Source organism: Staurois parvus, unplaced genomic scaffold (genome assembly GCF_062004578.1).
Source record: "Staurois parvus isolate SC_StPar_1 unplaced genomic scaffold, SC_StPar_1.0 ptg000345l, whole genome shotgun sequence".
NCBI classification, from domain to species: Eukaryota; Metazoa; Chordata; class Amphibia; order Anura; family Ranidae; genus Staurois; species Staurois parvus.
In genome coordinates, this window is record NW_028318141.1 from 70,414 (window position 1) to 83,319 (window position 12,906).

Here is a 12,906-nt window from a genome sequence, read left to right on the forward strand (position 1 = left end):
TGGAGCAGATCTGCATGGCAACCAATCAGCTTCCATTTTTTTTTTTCTTCAAAGCTGAAGTTAGAAGCTGATTGGCTCCCAAGGGCATGGGACACGAAGGGGGTTGATTTACCAAGACTAGAGAGCCCAAAAACTGGTGCATATCCGCATGGCAACCAATCAGCTTACATTTTTTTTTTTCCTTCAAAGCTGAAGTTAGAAACCAATTGGATCCCATGCGCAAGGGAGCCCAATCAGCTTCTAACTTCATTTTTTTTTTTCTTCTTCAAAGCTGAAGTTAGAAGCTGATTGGCTCCCTTGCGCACGGGAGCCAATCGGTTTCTAACTTCAGCTTTGAAGAAAAAAAAAAATGGAAGCTGATTGGTTGCCATGCAGATTTTGCACTCTTCGGTTTTTAGAAAATCAACCCCAAAGATGCCTCTACAGCAGCGGTTCTCAACCTTCCTAATGCTGCGACCCTCTAATACAGTTCCTCATGTTGTGGTGACCCCCAACCATAAAATTATTTACTCAGTAATTATAATTCATGAAATGTCGTTTTACCCCCAATACTGCTGCTTTCAACACAGTAGCTGCTTTCACCAGAGTAGCTGCTTTCTGCACAGCAGCTGCTTTCTGCACAGCAGCTGCTTTCTGCACAGCAGCTGCTTTCTGCACAGCAGCTGCTTTCACCAGAGTAGCTGCTTTCAACACAGTGGCTGCTTTTACCAGAGTAGCTGCTTTCTGCACAGCAGCTGCTCTTTACACATTGGAAATATGTGTTTTTCGATGGTCTTAGGCGACCCCTGTGAAAGGGTCGTTCGACCCCCCCAAACGGGTCGCAATCCACAGGTTGAGAACCACTGCTCTACATGCACAGATCCTCAGCTGTTTTATAGGCAACCTACTCATTCTCTATACATTCGGATATCATTCAAGCAAGTTGAAAACTACCCATTATTTGAAATATCGGAGGTTAACAGGGGGGTGCAGAATGACAAAACTGTGCAGATTTGGCTACAAACGTGTGAATTATCGGGCGCCAGCTCTGGGTTGTAAGATTACAAAATCTAAAACCAAATGACAGATTTTTGCATGCACGTAAGACAGGAAGAAACCCCGTGACACCAGTGTCAGCAGCTAAAGGGTTAAGGTCACTCTGAAATACAGCCATGACACAACTGAGGCAGGTTTAAAAAAAAAAAAATGTACCACAGATATTGAGCAGTGTAACTCTGGAAGGTTAAATGTCCGAATAAGCATCTGTCCCAAACTCAAAAACAAAAAAAAAAAAGGAAAAAAATAAACTCAGTTCCCCTAAGAAAAGGACGTGGGTCCAGTCCAATAGAGCTGAAAGTGCAGTCAAGGTTAAGAATTGCTGTGTGTTTTTTTTTTTTTTGTCCTTCGTTCTCCCCGTAGTGCAGTGTTCCCGGGGTGCAGGAGACCCATCACCCTCCTGCCCCCCGCGCTTTTTGACGCGCTTGGCCTTTGAAGTTTGGCTCTTGATCAAAAAAAAGTCTGTTTCTCAAGTTTTAGCAGGTAAAATGACGAATACAAGGAAGGATGACGTGTGTGATCGGAGTTCTGTAGAACACAAATGAGGTCTGTGACACACGGGGGGGGGGGGATTAAAAAAAAAAAGCAGAGGAATAGCGGACATTTCCTTGGCAGGGGTGGGGATACAGGGGGGGTGATGGTGAAAACAAGAGGGCAATGTGTCTCGGAGATTGCATTGCTCCTTATTGCTAGGACTTTATCCGTTGTGTTATCTGCCCGGTACGTCCTACAGCCCAGCTCTCTAGCACTGGCAGTACTCGGGTCATTGATTCGAATCCCAACCACGGCACCACCTGCCTGGAGTTTGCATGTTCTCCCTGTGCCTGCGCAGTTTTCCTCCCACACTTCAAAGACATGCTGGAGGGTGAACTGGCTCCTGTTTTAATTCTCCATAGTATGTAGATTGTACGCTCCTCGGGGGCGGGGCCTGATGTAAAGGACTACGTAAATTGACGGTGCTGTAGAAGTACATGAAATAAATAAATTAAAATAATACAAGGCTCAGGTCACACCGCCGCGACTTGTGAGACCCCAAGTCGTGCGACATGTGAAATTCCATGTTAGTCAATGAGAGCTGTCTGAATTAAACACGAATGAAGTCGCTCCGACTTTAGAAAAGGTTCCTGTGCTACTTCAAGGCAACTTCTATCCGACTTGTGCCCATAGACTTTAATGGAAGTCGCCTCCAAGTCTGATGGTCATCTATATTGATGTGATTTGGATCCGACATTGCAGGGAGTTTACCCAGGCAAAGTCGCATGGCATGAAAGTCACGCATCAAAGTCGTACTCAAGTCACATCAAGTCATTCCTGTACTGCTTCAAGGCGACTTCTATCCTACTTGTGCCCATAGACTTTAATGCAAGTCGCCTCCAAGTCTGACGCTCATCAATATTGATGTGATTTGGATCCAACATTGCAGGGAGATTACCCAGGCAAAGTCGCATGGCATGAAAGTCACGCATCAAAGTCGTACTCAAGTCACATCAAGTCAGTCCTGTACTACTTCAAGGCGACTTCTATCCGACTTGTGCCCATAGACTTTAATGGAAGTCGCCTCCAAGTCTGGCGCTCATCAATATTGATGTGATTTGGATCCGACATTGTAGGAAGATTACCCAGGCAAAGCCGCATGGCACGAAAGTCACGCATCAAAGTTGCAATCAAATCGCCAAGAAGTAGCCTGGGAAAGTCGTTCCTGTACTACAAGCCAACTTCTATCCGACTTTTGCCCATAAACTTTAATGGAAGTCGCCTCCAAGTCTGATATTGATGTGATTTGGATCCGACATTGCAGGAAGATTACCCAAAGTTGCATGGCATGAAAGTAACACATCAAAGTCGTACTCAAGTCACATCAAATCGCCTGGGAAAGTCGTTCCTGTACTACTTCAAGGCGATTTTTATCCGACTTGTGCCCATAGACTTTAATGGAAGTCGCCTCCAAGTCTGATATTGATGTGATTTGGATCCGACATTGCAGGAAGATTACCCAGGCAGTCGCATGGCATGAAAGTCACGCATCAAAGTCGTAATCAAGTCGCCAGGAAGTAGCCTGGAAAAGTCGCACGACTTTCAGGTCGCAGTAGCGTGAACTGAGCTTGATAGTGGCACAGAGGAGGCGAGCCTGGGGCAAAGGAAGGGGGCAAAAGTAATGGCGGTCTACCGTAATACTGCTAGAAAAAAACCCGACTCATCTATGCCCAGCTTTGAACCAGAATGCTCGATTGACAGCCAGTATTTGGAAAGTGAGACGTGATCAACGATATCACAGGCAATGACGGACATGAACTACGATACAATTGTGCAGTAACAAGAAGATTCTGCATATAATTGGGCAGGGGCAGCCCAGGGGGTAGGTAGAAGAGGCCACCGCCTTGGGTGCTTCAGCAGGGAGGGGTGCAAAAAAAAAAATGTGTGTGTGTGTGGGGGGGTTGTGTTGGGTGCCAAATCATCTCATCCCAGCACTGCATATTCTGATCTTCAGGGGACAGTCCCGGCCTATGATATGTTCCCTGTTGGATACATTTTTATCCAGAGTGCACCGATCAGGCCGTACATTAAATATGGAACTAGAAGGGCCCCCCGCCTCAGCCCCCCTCGGGCCACATCTTCGGATGAGTTTCTCCCAGCCCACTAAACTCAGTCACATGACTAAGCCCTGTGAGCGAGTAGAAATGCATCCGAGGCGTGACCTCGAAAGAGAACAGGCGGAGGCCGTACTAGTTCCTTACCGAATACACAGGTCGATCGATGTGCAGCCTCCCTTCTCCTCCGTATTATTCACTGAGCTATGGAATGAGCTCTATGGATGCTGGCAGCCACTTCTTCAATGAAGCACTGGAGCACTAGCACTGGAACACTAGCACTGGAGCACTAGCACTGGAGCACTAGCACTGGAGCACTAGCACTGGAGCACTAGCACTGGAGCACTAGCACTGGAGCACTAGCACTGGAGCACTAGCACTGGAGCACTAGCAGTGGCACTCAAAGCCACTTTCACGGGGTTCCAAAGAGAAGTGGATATCAAGCATGTAAAAAAAAAACCCTTTCCAGCCACGACGCTGAATTTGTGAACAAAGCCCCAAGAAAAGGACATAACATCATTTTTAAGATGCTGGTTTTCAGTAGCAGCTTAAAAAAAAACAAAAGAAAAACAAAAACAAAACAAAAATATAAAAACAAAAGCGAAAAAAAAACACTAAACAAAAAAACAAAAAACAAAACAAAAAATAAAACATATCCACCCCCCCCCCCCCAAAAAGAAATGCTAGAAATTCTGTGGGACGTACCTGACAGAAAACACAAAAGGACAACTGAGTAAAAGGCCGGACGATATGATTTGTGCTTTAATGCGTCGATCCAGACAGAGAGCGATCGTTTTAAGGATGGGAGGAAAATGACGATGGATACTTTTTTACTTACTGTAAGATTGTAAATCCAGAAAAAAAAATAAAAAGCACAAAGCCTAGCTGTGCTGCCCCTCCATTCCGGGCATAATGTGCTCCCGCCGGTGGAGGGGTGGCAGCGGATTTTTAAAAAGGTCACCACCTTGCGACCTTTATAAAAAAAAAAAAATGGACTCGGGAACATATATAATGTTTACATTAAAATAATGCAATAATTTACACAGCAAATCAAAATTGCTGCATTTATGAAAAATAAAAATATATATACTCTAAACTACACTGGGTTTTCTCTGTAAACCAGATATATGAAGGGGGGAGGAGGAGGTGGGGGAGGGGAGGGGGGGGGTGTAGAGAAGACTTTGCCTGCGAAGCCCAAAATTCAGGAGTCGAAGGCCTGAAAACATCGGCGTGCAGAAGTACGATCAGTCTAATCACATTTGTTGGATGTCAGTTTGTAGGGACGGGGAGGTTTCAGTTTTGTTTGTTTTTTTTTTTTTTTTTTTTTTTTCCTTTTTTAGTTTTGTAATTTAAAGAGTCGCTAGAAAAGTCTTCACAAAAGAATTCGAAGTCTGTCGTGTGTCTCTGGGGAGGACAGCGGCGGTCCACAGTCTTGTGGCGTTGGGGGATGGGGGGGGGTTGAGAGACACAAAATAACGTGAGCAAGTAACAAAAACGAAAACTCAAGGCAGCCTGTAGAGATCATCGAAACAGCTGAACCACCCTTCCCGTGGATTGAGATGGTCAGAGATGCGGTTTTACGGAAAAATTTTCGATCCTGCTAAAGGCGAACAGTTCCGATAATTCGCGCTGTAAATCTTTTTTTTTTTTTTTTTTGTTTTTTTTTTGTTTCTTCCGATCCTTGCTGATTTTTATTTATTTATTTCTTTTTCGCTCAGGCTTGCACGTCTCATAAAAGGAAGTGTCTAAGGCTCTCCCTCCGAATTTCACGACATGAAGCCGGGCAGCAGTTGCCATGAAGGTGATTCTTTCTTTTTTTTTTTTTTTCGCACCAGCGCGTCTTTGAATGTCTTGTACGTTGTCCTGACGGTTAAAAAATAAAAAGTCTCCTCGGGTCCTGGATGTTGCCGGTCGATGTCAGGTTGTTCGGTTGGTCTGGTCTTTTATATCTTTGTCACTGGAGTCGATATTTTTTTTTTTTTTCACGTCCTTTGTAGCGTACGTATTCGAGTCGGAGGTGAAATGGAGATATGTTAAAGCACATCGGATGGGTTGACACCATGAGAGCGGCGTTTGCAGAGGCTCGGGGGAGGTGGGGGGGTGGAGCCTTTCCTTTTGATGGCCTGGGAGTCGTGGCTCCTGGCTCCACGGACAGTGCCTGTATGTTGAAAAAAAGGGGAGAAGAGAGGGAAGTTGGGGGGGGGAGAAGAGAGGGAAGTTGGGGGGGGGAGGGAAAGAGGGAAGTTGGGGGGGGGGAGGGAAAGAGGGAAGTTGGGGAGATAGCGGAAAAGAGGGAAGCTGGGGGGGAGAGGAACAGAGGGAAGCTGGTGGGGGAGAAGAAAAGAGGGAAGCTGGTGGGGGAGAGGAAAAGAGGGAAGCTGGTGGGGGAGAGGAAAAGAGGGAAGCTGGTGGGGGAGAGGAAAAGAGGGAAGCTGGTGGGGGAGAGGAAAAGAGGGAAGCTGGTGGGGGAGAGGAAAAGAGGGAAGTTGGTGGGGGAGAGGAAAAGAGGGGAGTTGGGGAGGGGAAAATAAACAAAAAGATGGAAGTCTAAGGGCAGGAGACTATAAGCTGCTTTTATGGGGCAGAAAAGTAAAAGGCAGCAATGAGGGAGGTGGAAATTATAGAAGGAAAGTACAGGGGAAAGGGGGGGGGTTAGGAGGGAACAGAAAGGTGTACTGCGCACGCGGCAAACAATTGAGCGAGGATCTGAAAGGAGAACGTGGAGATTACTCTGACATGCTGAGCCCCCTCTGCTTGTACTTAGAGCTGAAATCCTTCCATGGGTGCCTCTCGCTGCTGGAATATGTACTGCTGCTGGCTGAGGTCTACTTGTGGGGCAATACTGGTGTCCTCGTCCTCAGTGCCGAAGTAATGCTCGATCAGGTCGAACGCCTTCTGGTAGATCTCCTGGTTTTTCGTGACTCTGCAAGAACTCGATCTTGTCCAGACCTGGATATGGGGTGAGAAAGCACAGGGGGGGGGGGGGGGGTTCACCACCAATTCTGTGAACGTACTCAGACAATTCCAGGTATAAACCTCGGCCGTGCGTTTACCGTAAGCCTCCTCGATGAGGGCGCAGTAAGGGTTTATGCCCGTTCCATTGCGCTTGGCCTCCTGTTCTCCCAACCTCAGGATATTTTCCAGCCCGTTGAGGGCCACCTGGACGATCTTGGAGTCCATGACGGTAAGGAGGTCGCACAGGGGTTTGATGCAGCCTAGATCCACCAGATACCTGAATAAAGACAACGATAAGATGAAAATCTGCAGGAAAATGGGGAAATATATACCCATCAGCTGCCCGAGCAACAGTAAAATAATAAACAGGACAGACACTGCTGCTGCTAGTACTCTCCTCTGCCTTCCCTCGGGGATACTCATGGAATGTATGTTATATTACACGTGTACCTCGGGTTTAAGAACGCCTCGGTTTTTTTTTTTCACTATAGCTCACAGGATTAGCGGTCACTTTCCCCGGAGTTACAGGAAACCTTGTTTCTTTTATATCTGGAAACAAACTAAAAGGAAAAGTTGTTTCTTTTAACTCAGGGAAACAATCTAAAAAGGAAACGTTTCTTTTAACTCAGGGAAACAATCTAAAAGGAAACGTTTCTTTTAACTCAGGGAAACAATCTAAAAGGAAACGTTTCTTTTAACTCAGGGGAACAAACTAAAAGGAAACATTGTTTCTTTTAACTGGGAAAAAAAACTAAAAGGAAACATTGTTTCTTTGAACTCTGGGAAACAAAAAGGAAACATTATTTCTTTTAACTGGGGAAAAAAAAACTAAAAGGAAACATTGTTTCTTTTAATTCAGGGAAATAAACTACAAGGCAAATTTGTGTATTTTAACTCTGGGAAACAAACCAAAAGGAAACATTGTTTCTTTTATCTGGGGGGGGAAAGTGACAGCTGATTCTCTGAGCTATAGTGAAGTTAAAAAAAAAAACGGAAATTACATTTAAAAACCAGCAGTGACCTGTAGTGACAAATTTTTTTTTTTTTCTACTTTTTTCTGACCTCCGGAACAGATTGGTTTTCAATGCATTCCTATGGGAAACCACATTTCGGTTTACGAATTTTTCGCAATACAAAACGTCCCGGAGAACACATTAAATTCTTAAACCGAGGTACGCCTGTATGTTATATTGTAAAGCGCTGCACAAACTGTTGGTGCTATACAAATCCTGTATATTAATAATATGCAGACTGAAGGTGTTCAACATGTCCGGTATGAAGGAACCACAATAAGGCCTCATGCCCACGCGACGTTTAAAAAAAAAAAAAAAAAGAAAAAAGCTCCTCCCCTTGGCAACAGCGTTTTCGCAGAAAAAACGCCTGATGCTTGTGGTCCAGTGGTGATCCATAAGGGGAAGAGTGCACAGAGGAGTAAGTTGTGTGTTACCCCCACTCATCCCCGGTTCACACCTATGCGGCAGTGCGGGACGTGTTTTGCGTGGGCACGAGAGCCCATTCATTTGAATGGACTCCCGTCCCCCGGGACACGCAGGGAAGAAGTCCCGGCACTTCTTTGAAAACGCAGCTAAGGTTCCCAGTACGGTTGCGTTTTCCAGTGCTGGCGGCGTGCCGTTAGAACTAATGACACCCGCCCGCGGGTCCGCATTCCTCTGTGCGGGTGGTGCGGCTGCGCGGATTTTCGCGCGAATCCGCAGCGGCACCACCCCCACAGATGTGAACCTAGCCTCATAGGGGAGATGCTTTGCCTGAGCCGTGCCCACATACAGGTCCAATGCGAGAAGGTGAGAGTCCACCTGGAGGTCTATGTTCCCTGTGGTGATTCACATGTATTGAAGATTTACAGCACTGGGATTTTGGGTGGAATCACCAGCAGGAAGATTTTTCACTTATTTGGATTTTTTTTTTTTTAAGAATTGCATTTATTTTTATGTTTCATAATTTTTTGGGACTATCAGTCACGTTTCTGTTTGTACATTTACATGTATTGATTCATGCAAGAAGCACAACGCTTTCATTTGTTTTAGCTTGTAAAGGTGTCAAGCGCTTTAACAAACGTTTAGGCGCGTTTACCGGCGTCAAGCACTTATGCATTCATTCATTTCATCGGCCAGAACAATAATTTATTCTGGCTACTGAAATGATTTAAACACTCAAGTGCTAAACGTGCCTGGCGTTAAAAAGCGTTTAGGCGCGTCAAAGGTTTTGTCTGTCAAAACGCTGCTGCTCCTGGACGTGATGGCAGTGACCTTTTCTTTTTTTTTTTTACAGCTCGTAAAAGCCTGTGCCACTAAAATCTTCTAAAAATCAATGTCTGAATGGACACATAATATGGAGGGAAGCTGTAAAAAATACCAAAAAACTAAAAAAAAAAAAACCCCAAAAACAAACAAAAAAAAAAAACAAACAAAAAAAAACCTGAAAACAAAAAAAAAAACCCCAAAAACAAACAAAAAAAACCTCGAATACAAAAACAAAACAAAAAAAAAACCGTGAAAACAAAACAAAAAAAACAAAAAACAAAAGAAAAACACCCCCCCCCCCCAAAAAACAAAAACAACAAAAAAAAAAAAACACCTGATGCCTGTAAGCCTCCATGCACACGGGGTGTTTTAATAACGCTGGTAACATTAGCGGTGTAAGTCACGTTAAAATCGTGCATTTTTCAGTTTTTAGCATTTTTGTATTCGCATTTATTCAAGTTATTTTTACCAAAAAAAGAACAAAACAATTTTTTTAGTCAAAAAAGTCCAAAAATATGGGTTTGCCACGATTTACTGCGATAGAGCATTTTTACAGCTAAAAAAACTCCTCTTAAAACCCATTAGTCCTGCGGTTTTTCCAGCCAAAAAAATTCCCGTCTCTGTGTGCATGGGCACATAGGATAACATGCTGGGGGGGGGGTTACTGGCTGTAGAAAAACACGCCGAAAGCCAAAAACAGCCGCTGTAAAAACGTCCCGTGTGCATTAGGACTAAAAGTGGCTGCAAAAATGCCGTGTGTGCATGCGGTGCCACCCAGTTGCCAACCCAAGTCCCTGTGGCCTGAGTCTCTGAGAAATCAGGCAGCAGGTGAGATGGCAAACTGTCAGCTTGCAACATCGGCAGAAATCGCAGCCAGACGTCTAATGCCGGCCATACATGGGTCGAAACTCTACCGATTTTTCGTCCGAGAATCGGACCTTCTTAAATCGGCCGATTTTCGCTCTGTTAGTGGGGTCAATGGCACCGGACGATTTTCGTGGTTCCTCCCCTTTTCGGTGGTCGGGTGTGTTGGAAAATTCATGAAAAACGACCAATTTTTGACTCAAAGATGGTCAAATCGTCCAATCATTTTTTCCGAAAAGAACATGTGCATGAGCCGTGACCTGGAAGGAACGGAAGTTTCGCATGTTATTATGGGGTGAACTTTATGACTCGGTCGATTTTCGAAATCATTGATGGCGCCATCGGATTACCGAGCGAACATTTTCGATTTTCGGACGAAAAATAGTTCGGAATTCGACCCGTGTATGGCCTGCATCACGTCATTAGCCAGAGAGGCTCTCCTGATATCATGGTGGAAGAAATACCGTTTCAAACAGGTAAACACTATAATAACATTACTTATAAAAGGTAAGCAAGACAATAATAGGGTGAAAACACTCAGGATTCAGAGTCCCAGGAGAGACGAGGCACTTTCAGTTTTTGGATTTTTTTTTTTTTATCTATAGTATTCTTTTTTTCATTTATCTATAGTATTTTTTTTATATTTATCTATAGTATTCTTTTTTTTTTATTTATCTATAGTATTCTTTTTTTCATTTATCTATAGTATTCTTTTTTTTATTTATCTATAGCATTCTTTTTTTTTTATCTATAGTATTCTTTTTTTTATTTATCTATAGTATTTTTTTTATATTTATCTATAGTTCCCTTTTTTTTTTTTTTTATCTATAGTATTCTTTTTTTCATTTATCTATAGTATTCCTTTTTTTTTTTATCTATAGTATTCCTTTTTTTTTTTATCTATAGTATTCCTTTTTTTTTATCTATAGTATTCCTTTTTTTTTTTATCTATAATATTCTTTTTTTTTATTTATCTATAGTATTCTTTTTTTTTATTTACCTATAGTATTCTTTTTTTATATATATCTATAGAATTTTTTTTTTCTTCAAAGCTGTATGTACGTTAGCGAGACTTCAAGTGTATCTACATGACGTTCGTAGCGATGTGCAGTATATGCATCTCCAGGTTGGATGGCAGAAAGATGACAATATAGAGAGCCACATTAAATACTTGTCCTCTCCCAACGGGCGATCCACGTTCCATCCCACAGACATGAGCCACTGGAACACACCCTTAGGCTCCGTTCACATCTGTGCGTAGCGTCCTTTCAGCGTTTTTGGCGTGTTTTGTTGCGAGTTTTCCTACAGCGTTTTTGAACTTTGGCGTTTTTTTATTAGCCAACTGAGAAAAATATCATCTGTTATATCATTTGTTGCTAAGTTTTTTTTTTTTGTTTTTTTTTTAGTTTTTCCATCAGCAGTTTTTATTATAATTATTCATTTTTAATTTTATTTAATTTTTTTGTTAGTGTAAGGGGTTAGGGAAGGTTAGGTTAGGGTTAGGATTGGGATTAGTATTCTATTATTATTTATTTTATTTATAGCATTTTAATTATTATTTTCTCATTTATTTATTGTCGTAGTAGTAATAATTTGAATAAATAAAAGTAAAATAAATATACAAGTAAAAAAAATAATCATACATAAATACTGTGTATTAATAAATGAATAAATAATAATTAACCCCTAACCCTTAAATATAACAAATTATTATAATAATAATAATGGTGTTTATTATTATTAATAATTGCTAATCAGGAGGGGGAGGGCTGAGCTGCAGCTCTGTGTGCGCTGGCTTGGGAGTGCGCCAGCTTAAAGTGCCCCCAGAGCTGCTTGCTCTGGGGGCACTCAGCAGGAGGGAGGGGCCAGGAGCGCTGGCAGGGGACCCGAGAAGTGGAGGATCCGGGCTGCTCTGTGCAAAACCACTGCACACAGTAGGTAAGGATGGCATGTTTGTTATTTACAAGAAAAAAAAAAAAAGACTAATATGACTTTAGGTGTTTGCGTCCTCCTGGTCTGTTTTTCACAGTAATCCATAACCTGTGCCTTCTATTTGTGTGCTTAGTATTGCATTATAATTTGTAGGATAAAAGGATACAGTGTAGCATCTACTATATATCTGGGTAATAATCCAACAAGATGTGTGTAGCCAAGAACCAGAAACCCTTTTCTACCTTGTATACATAGCTGGTCCTGTCGTGGGTACAGGCTCCGCCCAGCACGTTGGGCATACCACCACGTTGGGCCTGTGTACCATAGGAACGGACCACAGCCCGGGACCTATGTAGCACCCACTTGTACAATCTACCAAGACGAGCGTCAGACACCAGATACAATGCCCAAAGCAAATACTACGGGTTGGTTCTGTTGTTGCAAAACGTGGCACGGTTCCGATAATGCACATGGGGGATAACCGATCTGAAAACTGCTAGTGAGCCATAGAGCGATAAGCAGTCAGATATTGATCTGTATTAGCAAAAGAAGGGAAACTGATCACTATAAAAAAAATAAAAAATTAGGGTCCAAGAGAAGAAGGGGTCCATCAGCTAAGGACACTAGCAAAAAGTGGGTGGAGTTATGGGTACACTTGGGGAGAGGAGGAGGAGAAGTGAAGGTGGAATCATAAAACCCAGGTCTAAAATTGCACCTCTGAGTCCTGGACACACAGGATGATGAATCTACAGACTGTGAGGGGTAAAGCACCACAAGAGAGGAATTTTGAACCCATTGCAGGTAACACTTACTTGATCTGCTCTGCTGAGCCCCCGGAAGTGGCGTTTGTGATGGCCCACGCAGCCTCCTTCCTTGTTCTGAACTCCGCTGTCTGTAAGATGTTAATGAGAGCCGGGAATATGTCGGCGTCGATCACCGTCTGTAAGAAAACAATACAAATTTACGCCAGGCTTCCCTCACCCTTTAACCCCTCCAGAGGATTCCCCCTCCCCCCAATGATGGGGCACAATTCCTCCCAATGACACCAACAACGGGGTCCAATGATGGGGCACAATTCCTCCCAATGACACCAACAACGGGGTCCAATGATGGGGCACAATTCCTCCCAATGACACCAACAACGGGGTCCAATGATGGGGCACAATTCCTCCCAATGACACCAACAACCAGGGGTGTATTTACCACAAGGCAAACAAGGCACTTGCCTGGGGCGGCATTTTTCAGGGGGGCAGCAAGTCCCCCAAGAAGAA

General features: G+C 43.4%; 1 protein-coding gene across 1 annotated transcript in view; it reads right to left on the bottom strand.

Annotated features, from left to right (window-relative positions):
- Positions 1 to 991: 991 nt before the first annotated feature.
- The window catches only part of LOC149456890 (importin subunit alpha-5-like), a 117,679-nt gene continuing 105,764 nt past the window's right edge, over positions 992 to 12,906 (bottom strand). Inside the window, 4 exon segments of the mRNA XM_089684317.1 lie at positions 992 to 6,536; positions 6,538 to 6,572; positions 6,677 to 6,855; positions 12,448 to 12,575. Coding sequence (XP_089540443.1) covers positions 6,384 to 6,536; positions 6,538 to 6,572; positions 6,677 to 6,855; positions 12,448 to 12,575 — 495 coding nt within the window. The 3' untranslated portion in view covers positions 992 to 6,383.